The 13,242-nt window shown below is 40.2% G+C and overlaps 1 protein-coding gene across 6 annotated transcripts in view; it reads left to right on the top strand.

The window, feature by feature from the left end:
• GALNT1 (polypeptide N-acetylgalactosaminyltransferase 1) overlaps positions 1-12,983 on the top strand; it is a 139,831-nt gene extending 126,848 nt beyond the window's left edge. For all 6 annotated transcript variants that reach the window (XM_055234393.2, XM_063640204.1, XM_063640206.1 and 3 more), the window contains one exon: positions 10,988-12,983. In XM_055234393.2, coding sequence (XP_055090368.1) covers positions 10,988-11,134 — 147 coding nt within the window. In that variant the 3' untranslated portion in view covers positions 11,135-12,983. The remainder of the gene's footprint in view (positions 1-10,987) is intronic.
• Positions 12,984-13,242: the final 259 nt, after the last annotated feature.

Here is a 13,242-nt window from a genome sequence, read left to right as displayed (position 1 = left end):
GCCTCCTGAGTAGCTGGGATTACAGGCGCCCGCCACCATGCCTGGCTAATTTTTGTACTTTTAGTAGAGACAGTTTCGCCATGTTGGCCAGGCTGGTCTTGAACTCCTGATCTCAGGTGATCTGCCCGCCTCAGCCTCCCAAAGTGCTGGGATTACAGGCATGAGCCACTGCACCCAGCCTGGCCTGGTATTTTCATATCCTCTTATGCCTTGACCATAAGATGCACTACTGTTTAGGTTATTCTCTTAGTTTTTTCTCTGTTCCTTTTGTTGGCCTGGCTGTCTCTCCTTCTTCATCCTACTCCTTAAATGGAAATGTTGTCCAAAGTTACTGACTTTGGCCATCTTTCCTCCCTATACTGTGTCATACACCAACCATGGTCTACTTTAATCATCAATATGCTGTTCTCTGAACATACCTTGTACTTTCCTAGTTCACATCTAAGATAATATGTTTCCCTCTGCCTGACACACCTTACCCATTCTTTTTTTTTTTTTTTTTTTATACTTTAGGGTTTTAGGGTACATGTGCACAATGTGCAGGTTTGTTACATATGTATCCATGTGCCATGTTGATTTCCTGCACCCATTAACTCGTCATTTAGCATTAGGTGTATCTCCTAATGCTGTCCCTCCCCCCTCCCCCCACCCCACAACAGTCCCCGGAGTGTGATGGTCCCCTTCCTGTGTCCATGAGTTCTCATTGTTCAATTCCCACCTATGAGTGAGAACATGCGGTGTTTGGTTTTTTGTCCTTGCGATAGTTTACTGAGAATGATGTTTTCCAGTTTCATCCATGTCCCTACAAAGGACATGAACTCATCATTTTTTATGGCTGCCTAGTATTCCATGGTGTATATGTGCCACATTTTCTTAATCCAGTCTATCGTTGTTGGACATTTGGGTTGGTTCCAACTCTTTGCTATTGTGAATAGTGCCGCAATAAACATACGTGTGCATGTGTCTTTATAGCAGCATGATTTATAGTCCTTTGGGTATATACCCAGTAATGGGATGGCTGGGTCAAATGGTATTTCTAGTTCGAGATCCCTGAGGAATTGCCACACTGACTTCCACAATGGTTGAACTAGTTTACAGTCCCACCAACAGTGTAAAAGTGTTCCTATTTCTGCACATCCTCTCCAGCACCTGTTGTTTCCTGATTTTTTAATGATGGCCATTCTAACTGGTGTGAGATGGTATCTCACTGTGGTTTTGATTTGCATTTCTCTGATGGCCAGTGATGATGAGCATTTTTTCATGTGTTTTTTGGCTGCATAAATGTCTTCTTTTGAGAAGTGTCTGTTCATGTCCTCTGCCCACTTTTTGATGGGGTTGTTTGTTTTTTTCTTGTAAATTTCTTTGAGTTCATTGTAGATTCTGGATATTAGCCCTTTGTCAGATGAGTAGGTTGCAAAAATTTTCTCCCATTCTGTAGGTTGCCTGTTCACTCTGATGATAGTTTCTTTTGCTGTGCAGAAGCTCTTTAGTTTAATGAGATCCCATTTGTCGATTTTGGCTTTTGTTGCCATTGCTTTTGGTGTTTTAGACATGAAGTCCTTGCCCACGCCTATGTCCTGAATGGTATTGCCTAGGTTTTCTTGTAGGATTTTAATGGTTTTAGGTCTAACATATAAGTCTTTAATCCATCTTGAATTAATTTTTGTATAAGGTGTAAGGAAGGGATCCAGTTTCAGCTTTCTACATATGGCTAGCCAGTTTTCCCAGCACCATTTATTAAATAGGGAATCCTTTCCCCATTTCTTGTTTTTGTCAGGTTTGTCAAAGATCAGATAGTTGTAGCTATGCGGCATCATTTCTGAGGGCTCTGTTCTGTTCCATTGATCTATGTCTCTGTTGTGGTACCAGTACCATGCTGTTTTGGTTACTGTAGCCTTGTAGTATAGTTTAAAGTCAGGTAGCGTGATGCCTCCAGCTTTGTTCTTTTGGCTTAGGATTGACTTGGCGATGCGGGCTCTTTTTTGGTTCCATATGAACTTTAAAGTAGTTTTTTCCAATTCTGTGAAGAAAGTCATTGGTAGCTTGATGGGGATGGCATTGAATCTATAAATTACCTTGGGCAGTATGGCCATTTTCACGATATTGATTCTTCCAACCCATGAGCATGGAATGTTCTTCCATTTGTTTGTATCCTCTTTTATTTCATTGAGCAGTGGTTTGTAGTTCTCCTTGAAGAGGTCCTTCACATCCCTTGTAAGTTGGATTCCTAGGTATTTTATTCTCTTTGAAGCAATTGTGAATGGGAGTTCACTCATGATTTGGCTCTCTGTTTGTCTGTGATTGGTGTACAAGAATGCTTGTGATTTTTGTACATTAATTTTGTATCCTGAGACTTTGCTGAAGTTGCTAATCAGCTTAAGGAGATTTTGGGCTGAGACAGTGGGGTTTTCTAGATATACAATCATGTCATCTGCAAACAGGGACAATTTGACTTCCTCTTTTCCTAATTGAATACCCTTTATTTCCTTCTCCTGCCTGATTGCTCTGGCCAGAACTTCCAGCACTATGTTGAATAGGAGTGGTGAGAGAGGGCATCCCTGTCTTGTGCCAGTTTTCAGAGGGAATGCTTCCAGTTTTTGCCCATTCAGTATGATATTGGCTGTGGGTTTGTCATAGATAGCTGTTATTATTTTGAGATATGTCCCATCAATACCTAATTTATTGAGAGTTTTTAGCATGAAGGTTGTTGAATTTTGTCAAAGGCCTTTTCTGCATCTATTGAGATAATCATGTGGTTTTTGTCTTTGGTTCTGTTTATATGCTGGATTACATTTATTGATTTGCGTATGTTGAACCAGCCTTGCATCCCAGGGATGAAGCCCACTTGATCATGGTGGATAAGCTTTTTGATGTGCTGCTGGATTCGGTTTGCCAGTATTTTATTGAGGATTTTTGCATCAATGTTCATCAAGGATATTGGTCTGAAATTCTCTTTTTTGGTTAAGTCTCTGCCAGGTTTTGGTATCAGGACGATGCTGGCTTCGTAAAATGTGTTAGGGAGGATTCCCTCTTTTTCTATCGATTGGAATAGTTTCAGAAGGAATGGTACCAATTCCTCCTTGTACCTCTGGTAGAATTCAGCTGTGAATCCATCAGGTCCTGGACTCTTTTTGGTTGGTAAGCTATTGATTATTGCCACAATTTCAGAACCTGTTATTGGTCTATTCAGAGATTCAACTCTTCCTGGTTTAGTCTTGGGAGGGTGTCTTTGTCGAGGAATTTATCCATTTCTTCTAGATTTTCTAGTTTATTTGCATAGAGGTGTTTGTAGTATTCTCTGATGGTAGATTGTATTTCTGTGGGATCGGTGGTGATATCCCCTTTTTCGTTTTTTATTGCATCTATTTGATTCTTCTCTCTTTTCTTCTTTATTAGTCTTGCTAGCGGTCCATCAATTTTGTTGATCTTTTCAAAAAACCAGCTCCTGGATTCATTAATTTTTTGAAGGGTTTTTTTGTGTCTCTATTTCCTTCAGTTCTGCTCTGATTTTAGTTATTTCTAGCCTTCTGCTAGCTTTTGAATGTGTTTGCTCTTGCTTTTCTAGTTCTTTTAATTGTGATGTTAGGGTGTCAATTTTGGATCTTTCCTGCTTTCTCTTGTGGGCATTTAGTGCTATAAATTTCCCTCTACACACTGCTTTGAACGTGTCCCAGAGATTCTGGTATGTTGTGTCTTTGTTCTCGTTGGTTTCAAAGAACATCTTTATTTCTGCCTTCATTTCATTATGTACCCAATAGTCATTCAGGAGCAGGTTGTTCAGTTTCCATGTAGTTAAGCGGTTTTGAGTGAGTTTCTTAATCCTGAGTTCTAGTTTGATTGCACTGTGGTCTGAGAGACAGTTTGTTATAATTTCTGTTCTTTTACATTTGCTGAGGAGAGCTTTACTTCCAACTATGTGGTCAATTTTGGAATAGGTGTGGTGTGGTGCTGAAAAAAATGTATATTCTTTTGACTTGGGGTGGAGAGTTCTGTAGATGTCTATTAGGTCCACTTTATGTAGAGCTGAGTTCAATTCCTGAATATCCTTGTTAACTTTCTGTCTCATTGATCTGTCTAATGCTGACAGTGGGGTGTTAAAATCTCCCATTATTATTGTGTGGGAGTTTAAGTCCCTTTGTAGGTCACTGAGGACTTGCTTTATGAATCTGGGTGCTCCTGTGTTGGGTGCATATATATTTAGGATAGTTAGCTCTTCTTGTTGAATTGATCCCTTTACCATTATGTAATGGCCTTCTTTGTCTCTTTTGATCTTTGTTGGTTTAAAGTCTATTTTATCAGAGACTAGGATTGCAACCCCTGCCTTTTTTTGATTTCCAGTTGCTTGATAGATCTTCCTCCATCCCTTTATTTTGAGTCTGTGTGTGTCTCTGCACGTGAGATGGGTTTCCTGAATACAGCACACTGATGGGTCCTGACTCCTTATCCAGTTTGCCAGTCTGTGTCTTTTGATTGGAGCATTTAGCCCATTTACATTTAACGTTAATATTGTTATGTATGAATCTGATCCTGTCATTATGATGTTAGTTGGTTATTTTGCTCGTTAGTTGCTATAGTTTCTTCCTAGCCTCGATGGTCTTTACCGTTTGGCATGTTTTTGCAGTGGCTGGTGCCGGTTGTTCCTTTCCATGTTTAGTGCTTCCTTCAGGAGCTCTTTTAGGGCAGGCCTGGTGGTGACAAAATCACTCAGCGTTTGCTTATCTGTAAAGTATTTTATTTCTCCTTCACTTATGAAGCTTAGTTTGGCGGGATAGGAAATTCTGGGTTGAAAGTTCTTTTCTTTAAGAATGGTGAATATCGGCCCCCACTCTCTTCTGGCTTGTAGAGTTTCTGCTGAGAGATCAGCTGTTAGTCTGATGGGCTTCCCTTTGTGGGTAACCCGACCTTTCTCTCTGGCTGCCCTTAACATTTTTTCCTTCATTTCAACTTTGGTGAATCTGACAATTATGTGTCTTGGAGTTGCCCTTCTCGAGGAGTATCTTTGTGGTGTTCTCTGTATTTCCTGAATCTGAATGCTGGCCTGCCTTGCTAGATTGGGGAAGTTCTCCTGGATAATATCTTGCAGAGTGTTTTCCAACTTGGTTCCATTCTCCCCATCATTTTCAGGTACACCAATCAGACGTAGGTTTGGTCTTTTCACATAGTCCCAAATTTCTTGGAGGCTTTGTTCATTTCTTTTTATTCTTTTTTCTCTAAACTTCCCTTCTCTCTTCATTTCATTCATTTCATCTTCCATCAGCGATACCCTTTCTTCCACTTGATCGCATCTGCTACTGAGGCTTCTGCAATCTTCGCGTAGTTCTCGAAACTTGGCTTTCAGCTCCATCATCTCCTTTAAGCCCTTCTCTCCATTGGTTATTCTAGTTATCCATTCTTCTAATTTTTTTTCAAAGTTTTTAACTTCTTTGCTATTGTTTTGAATTTCCTCTCGTAGCTCAGAGTAGTTTGATCGTCTGAAGCCTTCTTCTCTCAACTCATCAAAGTCATCCTCCATCCAGCTTTGTTCCGTTGCTGGTGAGGAACTGCGTTCCTTTGGAGGAGGAGAGGTGCTCTGTTTTTTAGAGTTTCCAGTTTTTGTGCTCTGTTTTTTCCCCATCTTTGTGGTTTTATCTACTTTTTGTCTTTGATGATGGTGATGTACAGATGGGTTTTTGGTGTGGATGTCCTTTCTGTTTGTTAGTTTTCCTTCTACCAGACAGGCCCCTCATCTGCAGGTCTGTTGGAGTTTACTAGAGGTCCACTCCAGACCCTGTTTGGCTGGGTGTCAGCAGCGGTGGCTGCAGAGCAGCGGATTTTCGTGAGACCACAAATTCAGCTGTCTGATAGTTCCTCTGAAAGTTTTGTCTCAGAGGGGTACCCGGTTGAATGAGGTGTCAGTCTGTCCCTACTGGGGGGGTGCCTCCCAGTTAGGCTGCTCGGGGGTGAGGGACCCACTTTAGGAGGCAGTCTGTCCGTTCTCAGATCTCCAGCTGCGTGCTGGGAGAACCACTACTCTCTTCAAAGCTGTCAGTCAGACAGGGACATTTAAGTCTGTGGAGGTTCTTGCTGAGTTTTTGTTTGTCTGTGCCCTGCCCCCAGAGGTGGAGCCTACAGAGGCAGGCAGGCCTCCTTGAGCTGTGGTGGGCTCCACCCAGTTCGAGCTTCCTGGCTGCTTTGTTTACCTAAGCAAGCCTGGGCAATGGCGGGCGCCCCTCCCCCAGCCTCGCTGCTGCCTTGCAGCTTGATCTCAGACTGCTGTGCTAGCAATCAGCGAGACTCCGTGGGCATAGGACCCTCTGAGCCAGGTGCGGGACACAATCTCCTAGTGTGCCGTTTTCCAGGCCCGTTGGAAAAGCGCAGTATTAGGGTGGGACTGACCCGATATTCCAGGTGCCGTCTGTTTCCCCTTTCTTTGACTAGGAAAGGGAACTCCCTGACCCCTTGCGCTTCCCGAGTGAGGCAATGCCTCGCCCTGCTTCGGCTCGCGCACAGTGCGCTTCACCGACTGTCCTGCACCCACTGTTAGGCACTCCCTAGTGAGATGAAACCGGTACCTCAAGCAGAAATGCAGAAATCACCCGTCTTCTGTGTTGCTGGGGCTGGGAGCTGGAGACCGGAGCTATTCCTATTCGGCCATCTTGGCTCCACCCTCTAAATCCACCTTACCCGTTCTTAAGAACCCAGCTTTGACATCACTTCCATGAATCCTAACCTGAAATTAACTGTGTCAATCTTAGTCATCTCTGACTTCTGTAAAAGCTGTACTTGTTTGTAGTTATTTATCTAGCAATCTTTTCTCCACTATTAGATTGTTAGATCCTAGAGGACAGAGATCATCTTTTATAAATCCTGGGTCTCCTTTCACAATGTCAGGCTATAGAAAAAATGATATTACCTATAATAATAGCTCAGTTAATATGGCCATTGGAAATGGCCTGAATGTTGTGTTCCAGGATTTCCCATGGTATGTGCCACTGCCATTTTGGGTGTGACTGCCCCATGCATTGCAGGGTGTGTAGCATCTCTGGCTCCAGATATTAAGTGCTAGTGGCACCCCATAGCCATTGTGACAACCACAAAATTTTAAAAATGAAAAACCTCTTAAGTAAGTTTATTGGAAAATGACAGTATATTAATTAGGCAGTATTTTTAGAAACCTATTTATTATAGCTAAAACAAGTAAATTCAGTGGCATAGTGATGTCAGGGATAACGTTGTTGTAATATTCTTAGCTTTTCCTTGTGGCCACAAGGTGGTTGCTGCAGCTCTATCACATCCCAACTCCAGGCAGAAAGAAAAGGGAAAGGGGAATGGTACACTGCCACATGTGTTGCTCTTTATTAGCAAAGCAAAAGGTTTTTCTGGAACCCCCTTAGCAGACTCTGCTTATGTCTTATGGACCAGAACATCCCATGGTGACCCCCAGCTGCAAAGGAAGCTGGGAAAGCAAGTCTTTGGTTTTCTAGTCGTTAAGAGTGTGAGATGGCCAAGAGATACAGGGATTGGGAAGGACTGTTGGCTAGCCAACCTACACAGTCTACCACAACAGTATTCCAAAAGTAAATGTTTGATGAAACAGGTAAGAAGCTGGAGATAGAGTATTTAGAAAGAGCTGGCCGGGTGCGGTGGCTCAAGCCTGTAATCCCAGCACTTTGGGAGGCCGAGGCGGGCGGATCACGGGGTCAGGAGATTGAGACCACAGTGAAACCTCGTCTCTACTAAAAATACAAAAAATTAGCCGGGCGTGGTGGCGGGCATCTGTAGTCCCAGCTACTCAGGAGGCTGAGGCAAGAGAATGGCATGAACCCAGGAGGCGGAGTTTGCAGTAAGCCAATATTGCGCCACTGCACTCCAGCCTGGGCGACAGAGTGAGACTCCGTCTCAAAAAATTAAAGTAAAAAAAAAGAGCCAGTTATGAGTGTGAAGTTTTAAAAGTTCTAGATCACTTTGCAAGGTTTTTTCCCGCTGAGATAAAACATTAATGCTGGGGATTGATTTCTCCCAGAAGTAGACTCCAAGATAAAGTTGAGCATTCAGGATGTTTATTAGGGAGCACTTTTGGGGTCAATACCTGTAAAACGAATACCTCCCTCTCTCTGGGCAGAGGGAGAAGTTGAGTTGCATTGCAGGTCCAACAGCCTGAGCAGACTACAGGGAAAGCACTGGAGGGGAACAGCCCATCAGAATCATCCTGCCTCCATCCATTGAAAACATAGCAGTCTAGAAAAATAACAGAATACTTATGTCAATTATCTGTAATCTAAAATCATGAATTCGTAGATTTCAGAGGAACTCTAGAAATTAAACCCAGGGTACTTTTTATACAAGTAGAAATTGAAACTCAGAATTAATTTCCCAAGGTCCCCGAGCAGCCAGATAGTATGACTAGATCTCAAATCTGGAATTCTTGATTCTCAATCCAGGTTTCTTTGCACAGTACCACGCTATTTTTGATTAATAGTTTTGAGTCTTGCTTATATTACATATTACATAAAATTTATAATAAGGCACTGGGCTCTTTTGCTTTGACTACTTGTATCTGTCCTTTCTGGAATAAAATGCAGATTTTAGACCTAGTTACATCTAGAGATTAGGAGAAGGAGGTTGGCAAATTATTTTTTCTAGGATGCAGGTAGACTTTACTCAATGATTAATTATAGCTTTTATCCTCTCCTTCAAAGGTTAGTTAGATGCTTGTCACCTGCTTGTCCTGATGCCTTAGTCCAGCTCTCTATGAATGGAGACGAGTTGGTGTTGCCTGAGTCCTCTGAGGAGTGCTGTGATGACAGCATCCTACCTACAAGGTTCCAAGCCACAAGGCTCTGTGCCTGCTGTCAGCAGCCAGAGTTGTATCTGGAACAGGGTTCTCTACCACAGTCTAGGCTCCCTGGGGGTGCTGCTCACCTTCCAAGTTATGGGGATTCTGTCCTGATGTGGAACAGTTAAATACTCAGCACAGAGCAATAACCTGTGTCTTTGTGCTGGGTTTATTTTAATGAATCTAGATGAGTGAAATGCACATTTTTAGAAACTGGGTTGAGAGAGACCAACTCTCCCAACTAAATTTTTTGTTGTGCTGGTTGGGGGTTTTTTGTTTTTAGTAATAGTGACCATGGGCCTGATGAGGGAGGCCACTGGGATAAGCTTTGCGGGAACTCCAGGAATGTTTGAGAGGTTCTCTTGTTTTGGTCTTTCCCGAGACTGAAGCCATTGGCAGCAATGTGCACGCTGAGCCGCAGCGCTCTGGCTGCTGGATTGTGTCCATGACTGCTCAGGATGTTGTGTTTTCCAATAATAAGCATTACTGTATAAATGCAAATTACCATTGTATGTAAATGTCATTGTACCATTTATCAAGCATTTACTCTGGGATAGACAGCACTTTATGTACATTACCTCAGTGTTTCCTCATAAAAACCCGGTGAGGTATTTTTGTCCCCATTTTATAGATGAGGAAACTGGATCTCAAAGAGTTTAGGTTTTTGCTCAGAAGCATATAGTTGGTGTGTGACAAATCTGGAAATCACCCCAGGAATATCTGACTGCAAACCCCCTCCTCTCAATAAACTACACAAAGTCTGCATTAAAAAAAAGAAAAAAGAAAAAAAATTCCCACAGCCATGCTGACTCTCTTCTAGGTTCTAGTCTTACATTTGGAAGCATTAAAGATAGAATCCTGAACCTAAAGACGGTATCAATAGTGACATCTGCAAAGGTAGACTGTCATCTGCAAGGTCCTACTTTGACCACAACACGGAAGAATAATAAATGACTGGAAGCCTAAGTAGTTGTATACAATTATTAGATTTTGTTTTAAGTTCTAATAGGTGCAAAAAAGGCCTCATGAAAATGAAATGTTTCAGATAAAAGAACTACATTAAAATAGAGCCATGAGTAAAAGAATCAGATAACTATGTGTTAAACATTTTACATTTCCTTCGAGTTAATTTACATTTGTAGAGTAATGCTTAATGCACATTCCTGTATACAACTAACTACTTTGAAGTCCTTAACATGACCAGAGCTGTATTATCACAATCATTGGTGTGGATCATTGTTAACTATCTATCTATCTGTTAATTCTTACCTGCCCTGCCCTTTCAGAATTATCCTAATAACATGTTGCCGCATCAAATCTAGAACTTAAATAAGTAGATAAAATATATAGCTATGTCTGTTAACCATTTATTAAGAATCTCTTTTGTAGGTGAGGCACTATGTACTTTATCTTCATTATCTATGTAGTTTCCCAAAATCTGCTCAAAATATGTAATGTGATCGATCCTAATTTTTAAAATGAGAAACCTCAAGCTACCCAGGCTGTGAACTCAACTCCACATTCCTGTGCTTTTCTTTCTGTACCACACCATCTCCTTTAACCATCAGGATAGCCTCTGGGTTTGCTGTGGACATAGGCATAAGATTGATTTTACTAAATATCAGCTGTCCCAACATTCTTATGATTTTGAGTTATCAGAGAGACCTGAGTTTCTAAAAACTTGAGCTTTGGAATCACAGAATTAACTTGAACAGCCTTATCATAGAGAAATGAAACAATTTTGAAATAGCTGTTTGAAAATAGGTTGAGGATCCTAAATTAGGAACCACTAATCTGGTCTTTTTTTGTTGTTTAGGAAACTGAAGCACAAAAAAGAGAAGCTTCTCATAGTGTTACAGAGCTTATGCCAGAATTAGGACTTAGAATTTAGGTCATCTTGCAGCAAGTCAAGTGTACCCTACTGGACCCCAGTGCCTTTCTCCCTCCCTCATACCTCTTTATCGACCTACCTATCTACCTACTTATCTCTATCTCTGTTTCTCTATCGATCCATCCATCCATCCACCTACCTACCTTTTCTCCATCATCTTTTAAATAATGTGTATTACAAAAAAAACACCTTTTCTACAGAGGAACTTAATAATCACCAAAACTGATGCTTGAGGTGTTTTGTTTTCTTCCACTCTCATGTTAAGATTTTTTCTATTTCAGAAATTAACCCTTCAGCATGTGAACAGTAATCAGTGCCTGGATAAAGCCACAGAAGAGGATAGCCAGGTGCCCAGCATTAGAGACTGCAGTGGAAGTCGGTCCCAGCAGTGGCTTCTTCGAAACGTCACCCTGCCAGAAATATTCTGAGACCAAATTTACAAGAAAACGAAAAAAATAAGGATTGACTGGGCTACCTCAGCATACATTTCTGCCACATTCTTAAGTAGCAAAAAAGGAAAAGTGCTTTCCTCCTCTGCAGGATGTAAGGTTTATCAGCCATTAAAACTTAGACTTCTCTAGCTTTTCACTAGCTGTGAACCAGCCTTCCTGTCCATGGACGTGAAACTGCATAGTAATGAGACTGTGCACACTGATGTTTACAAGATTGAAAGAGTCTTTCTCCGAAAATCATGGTAAAGAATACTGAGACAATGAAAAAAATCAACAAAATATGCTTTCTGGAGAACTGTACCTTTTATGGTTTGCTTGCACATCAGTAATTTCTGCTGAACGTGCCGTCATAATGAAGAGATTTCCAAGATTTTTTTTCCTGATTAGAACTGGTAGCCAGTATATTAAATATTGATATAAAAATGAACTGGAACCAGATTCAGAATCATGAAAACAACATTTTTACAACAACAAAAAAACTATATTAAACAGGGTTTAAAGGAAATTAAAACAGAACTATGAGAAGTACAATTTGTTATAGTATAGTATCAAATTTCTATATAGATTTTATACCTCAGTGGGGAAAAATAACTGATTCCAATGACATTCATTTTGTTTCCATCTGTGATAGTCATGGATGCTTTTATTTTCCTTGGGGTGCTGAAATTGAGCTGAAAAAACAAGGCTCTTTGAATATAGTTTTAATTTCTCTCTACAGTTTTTTTTGTTTGGTTTGTGGGCTGTTGGAATTGTAATTTTTAATTGCCTTCTAAAAAATGGAAATTTAACAATGTCCGATCTCAACTGAACAAATTAGATGTTTCAGTTGCTCTTGGGTCAACTGGCTTATAGATTTACACGTGCACACACACACACATTTCTTATCACATTTTCAACTTCTTCACTTGACCTAACTGATTATGCGAAATACCCAAGATTCATGCTACTGTACCACAGATTTGTTTTCACAGCAATAAATCTTCAGTTCTTTGTTTATGATTCCACTTAACAAAAGGCCTGCAGAAGTGATTTATTATTTGGGTATTTGGAGATAATATATTTGATGGTTTTTTGGAAAACCGTTTTCACTCCATACTCAGATATGCTTCATTGTCAAGTGCATATTTAGATTAGATTATTGAATTGTAATGTTTATCTGCTGCTTTTTTTAAATAAAATTTGACTGAAAATGTTTTATTGGCATTTTTTAATGACTTAGCCAAAGAAGTGCAGCTATTATTCCATATTAATAGGCTTGCATTTCTTTTCCTAACTCTTATTTAGGCTAAATCAGTTTTATTTTTCTGATTTTTTTTTAATACCACAATCACCTGAGTGTCAATTGAAAGTTGTCAATTAAAAGGTAACCTTTTAATCTCATAGGAGGAATCTCATTAAGACATTTTTCCTGATATGTAGAGCAGTCTGTTGGCAAAAATGCATATATTTTCTTTCATATTTGTAAAATTATATTTAATGGAATTCTTTTCTTTGATTGATTATCAAGGACTTTCACTGCAGGCAGTGCTATTTCTTGTACCTAAGAATGTTTCCAAAAGTCGCATCGCTAATGATACTTGCCAAGTTGAGTGTACACAAAGTTTCTCATATCCTGTTCAAGTTAATCAACATCAAGCACATGGGGATGCTTTAGGGTGAGCCTATAGTACAAATTGCATAAACCATATCCCCAGGAAATTTGAAAGGAAGCAGGTGCTGAATGGAATTTTTTTCCTTTTCCATGAGCTGTGTTATTCTATCTCCAGTAGGCCTAATGCTTGAATAAGCAAGATGTCTAATCAATAAATTATTTTCATGCTCAGAATTTTAGGTTTTTGTACTCCAGCATAGCTTGGTCTTATTTCTTACTGTATGAAAGCTTAACAGCAATGTGATTTAAGGTTTTGTTTTGTTTTTTAAGTGGGAGATGTAAGTGATTTAATTCATGGGTACTTTTAGAACCTGAGAGATAATCCCATTGCCTTTATTTTTCTAATTAAAGAATTCCTAAATACTTTGAAAATACAGAATATTCCTGGATAGTTGTGCCTTACATTGGTTTTATTTGAAGTTAGAATGGATTC

The sequence above is a fragment of the Symphalangus syndactylus genome, chromosome 1 (genome assembly GCF_028878055.3).
Source record: "Symphalangus syndactylus isolate Jambi chromosome 1, NHGRI_mSymSyn1-v2.1_pri, whole genome shotgun sequence".
In the NCBI taxonomy this organism is placed as follows: domain Eukaryota; kingdom Metazoa; phylum Chordata; class Mammalia; order Primates; family Hylobatidae; genus Symphalangus; species Symphalangus syndactylus.
The sequence above is the reverse complement of the archived record's forward strand: the minus strand, read 5'-3'. Positions and strand labels throughout refer to the sequence as shown.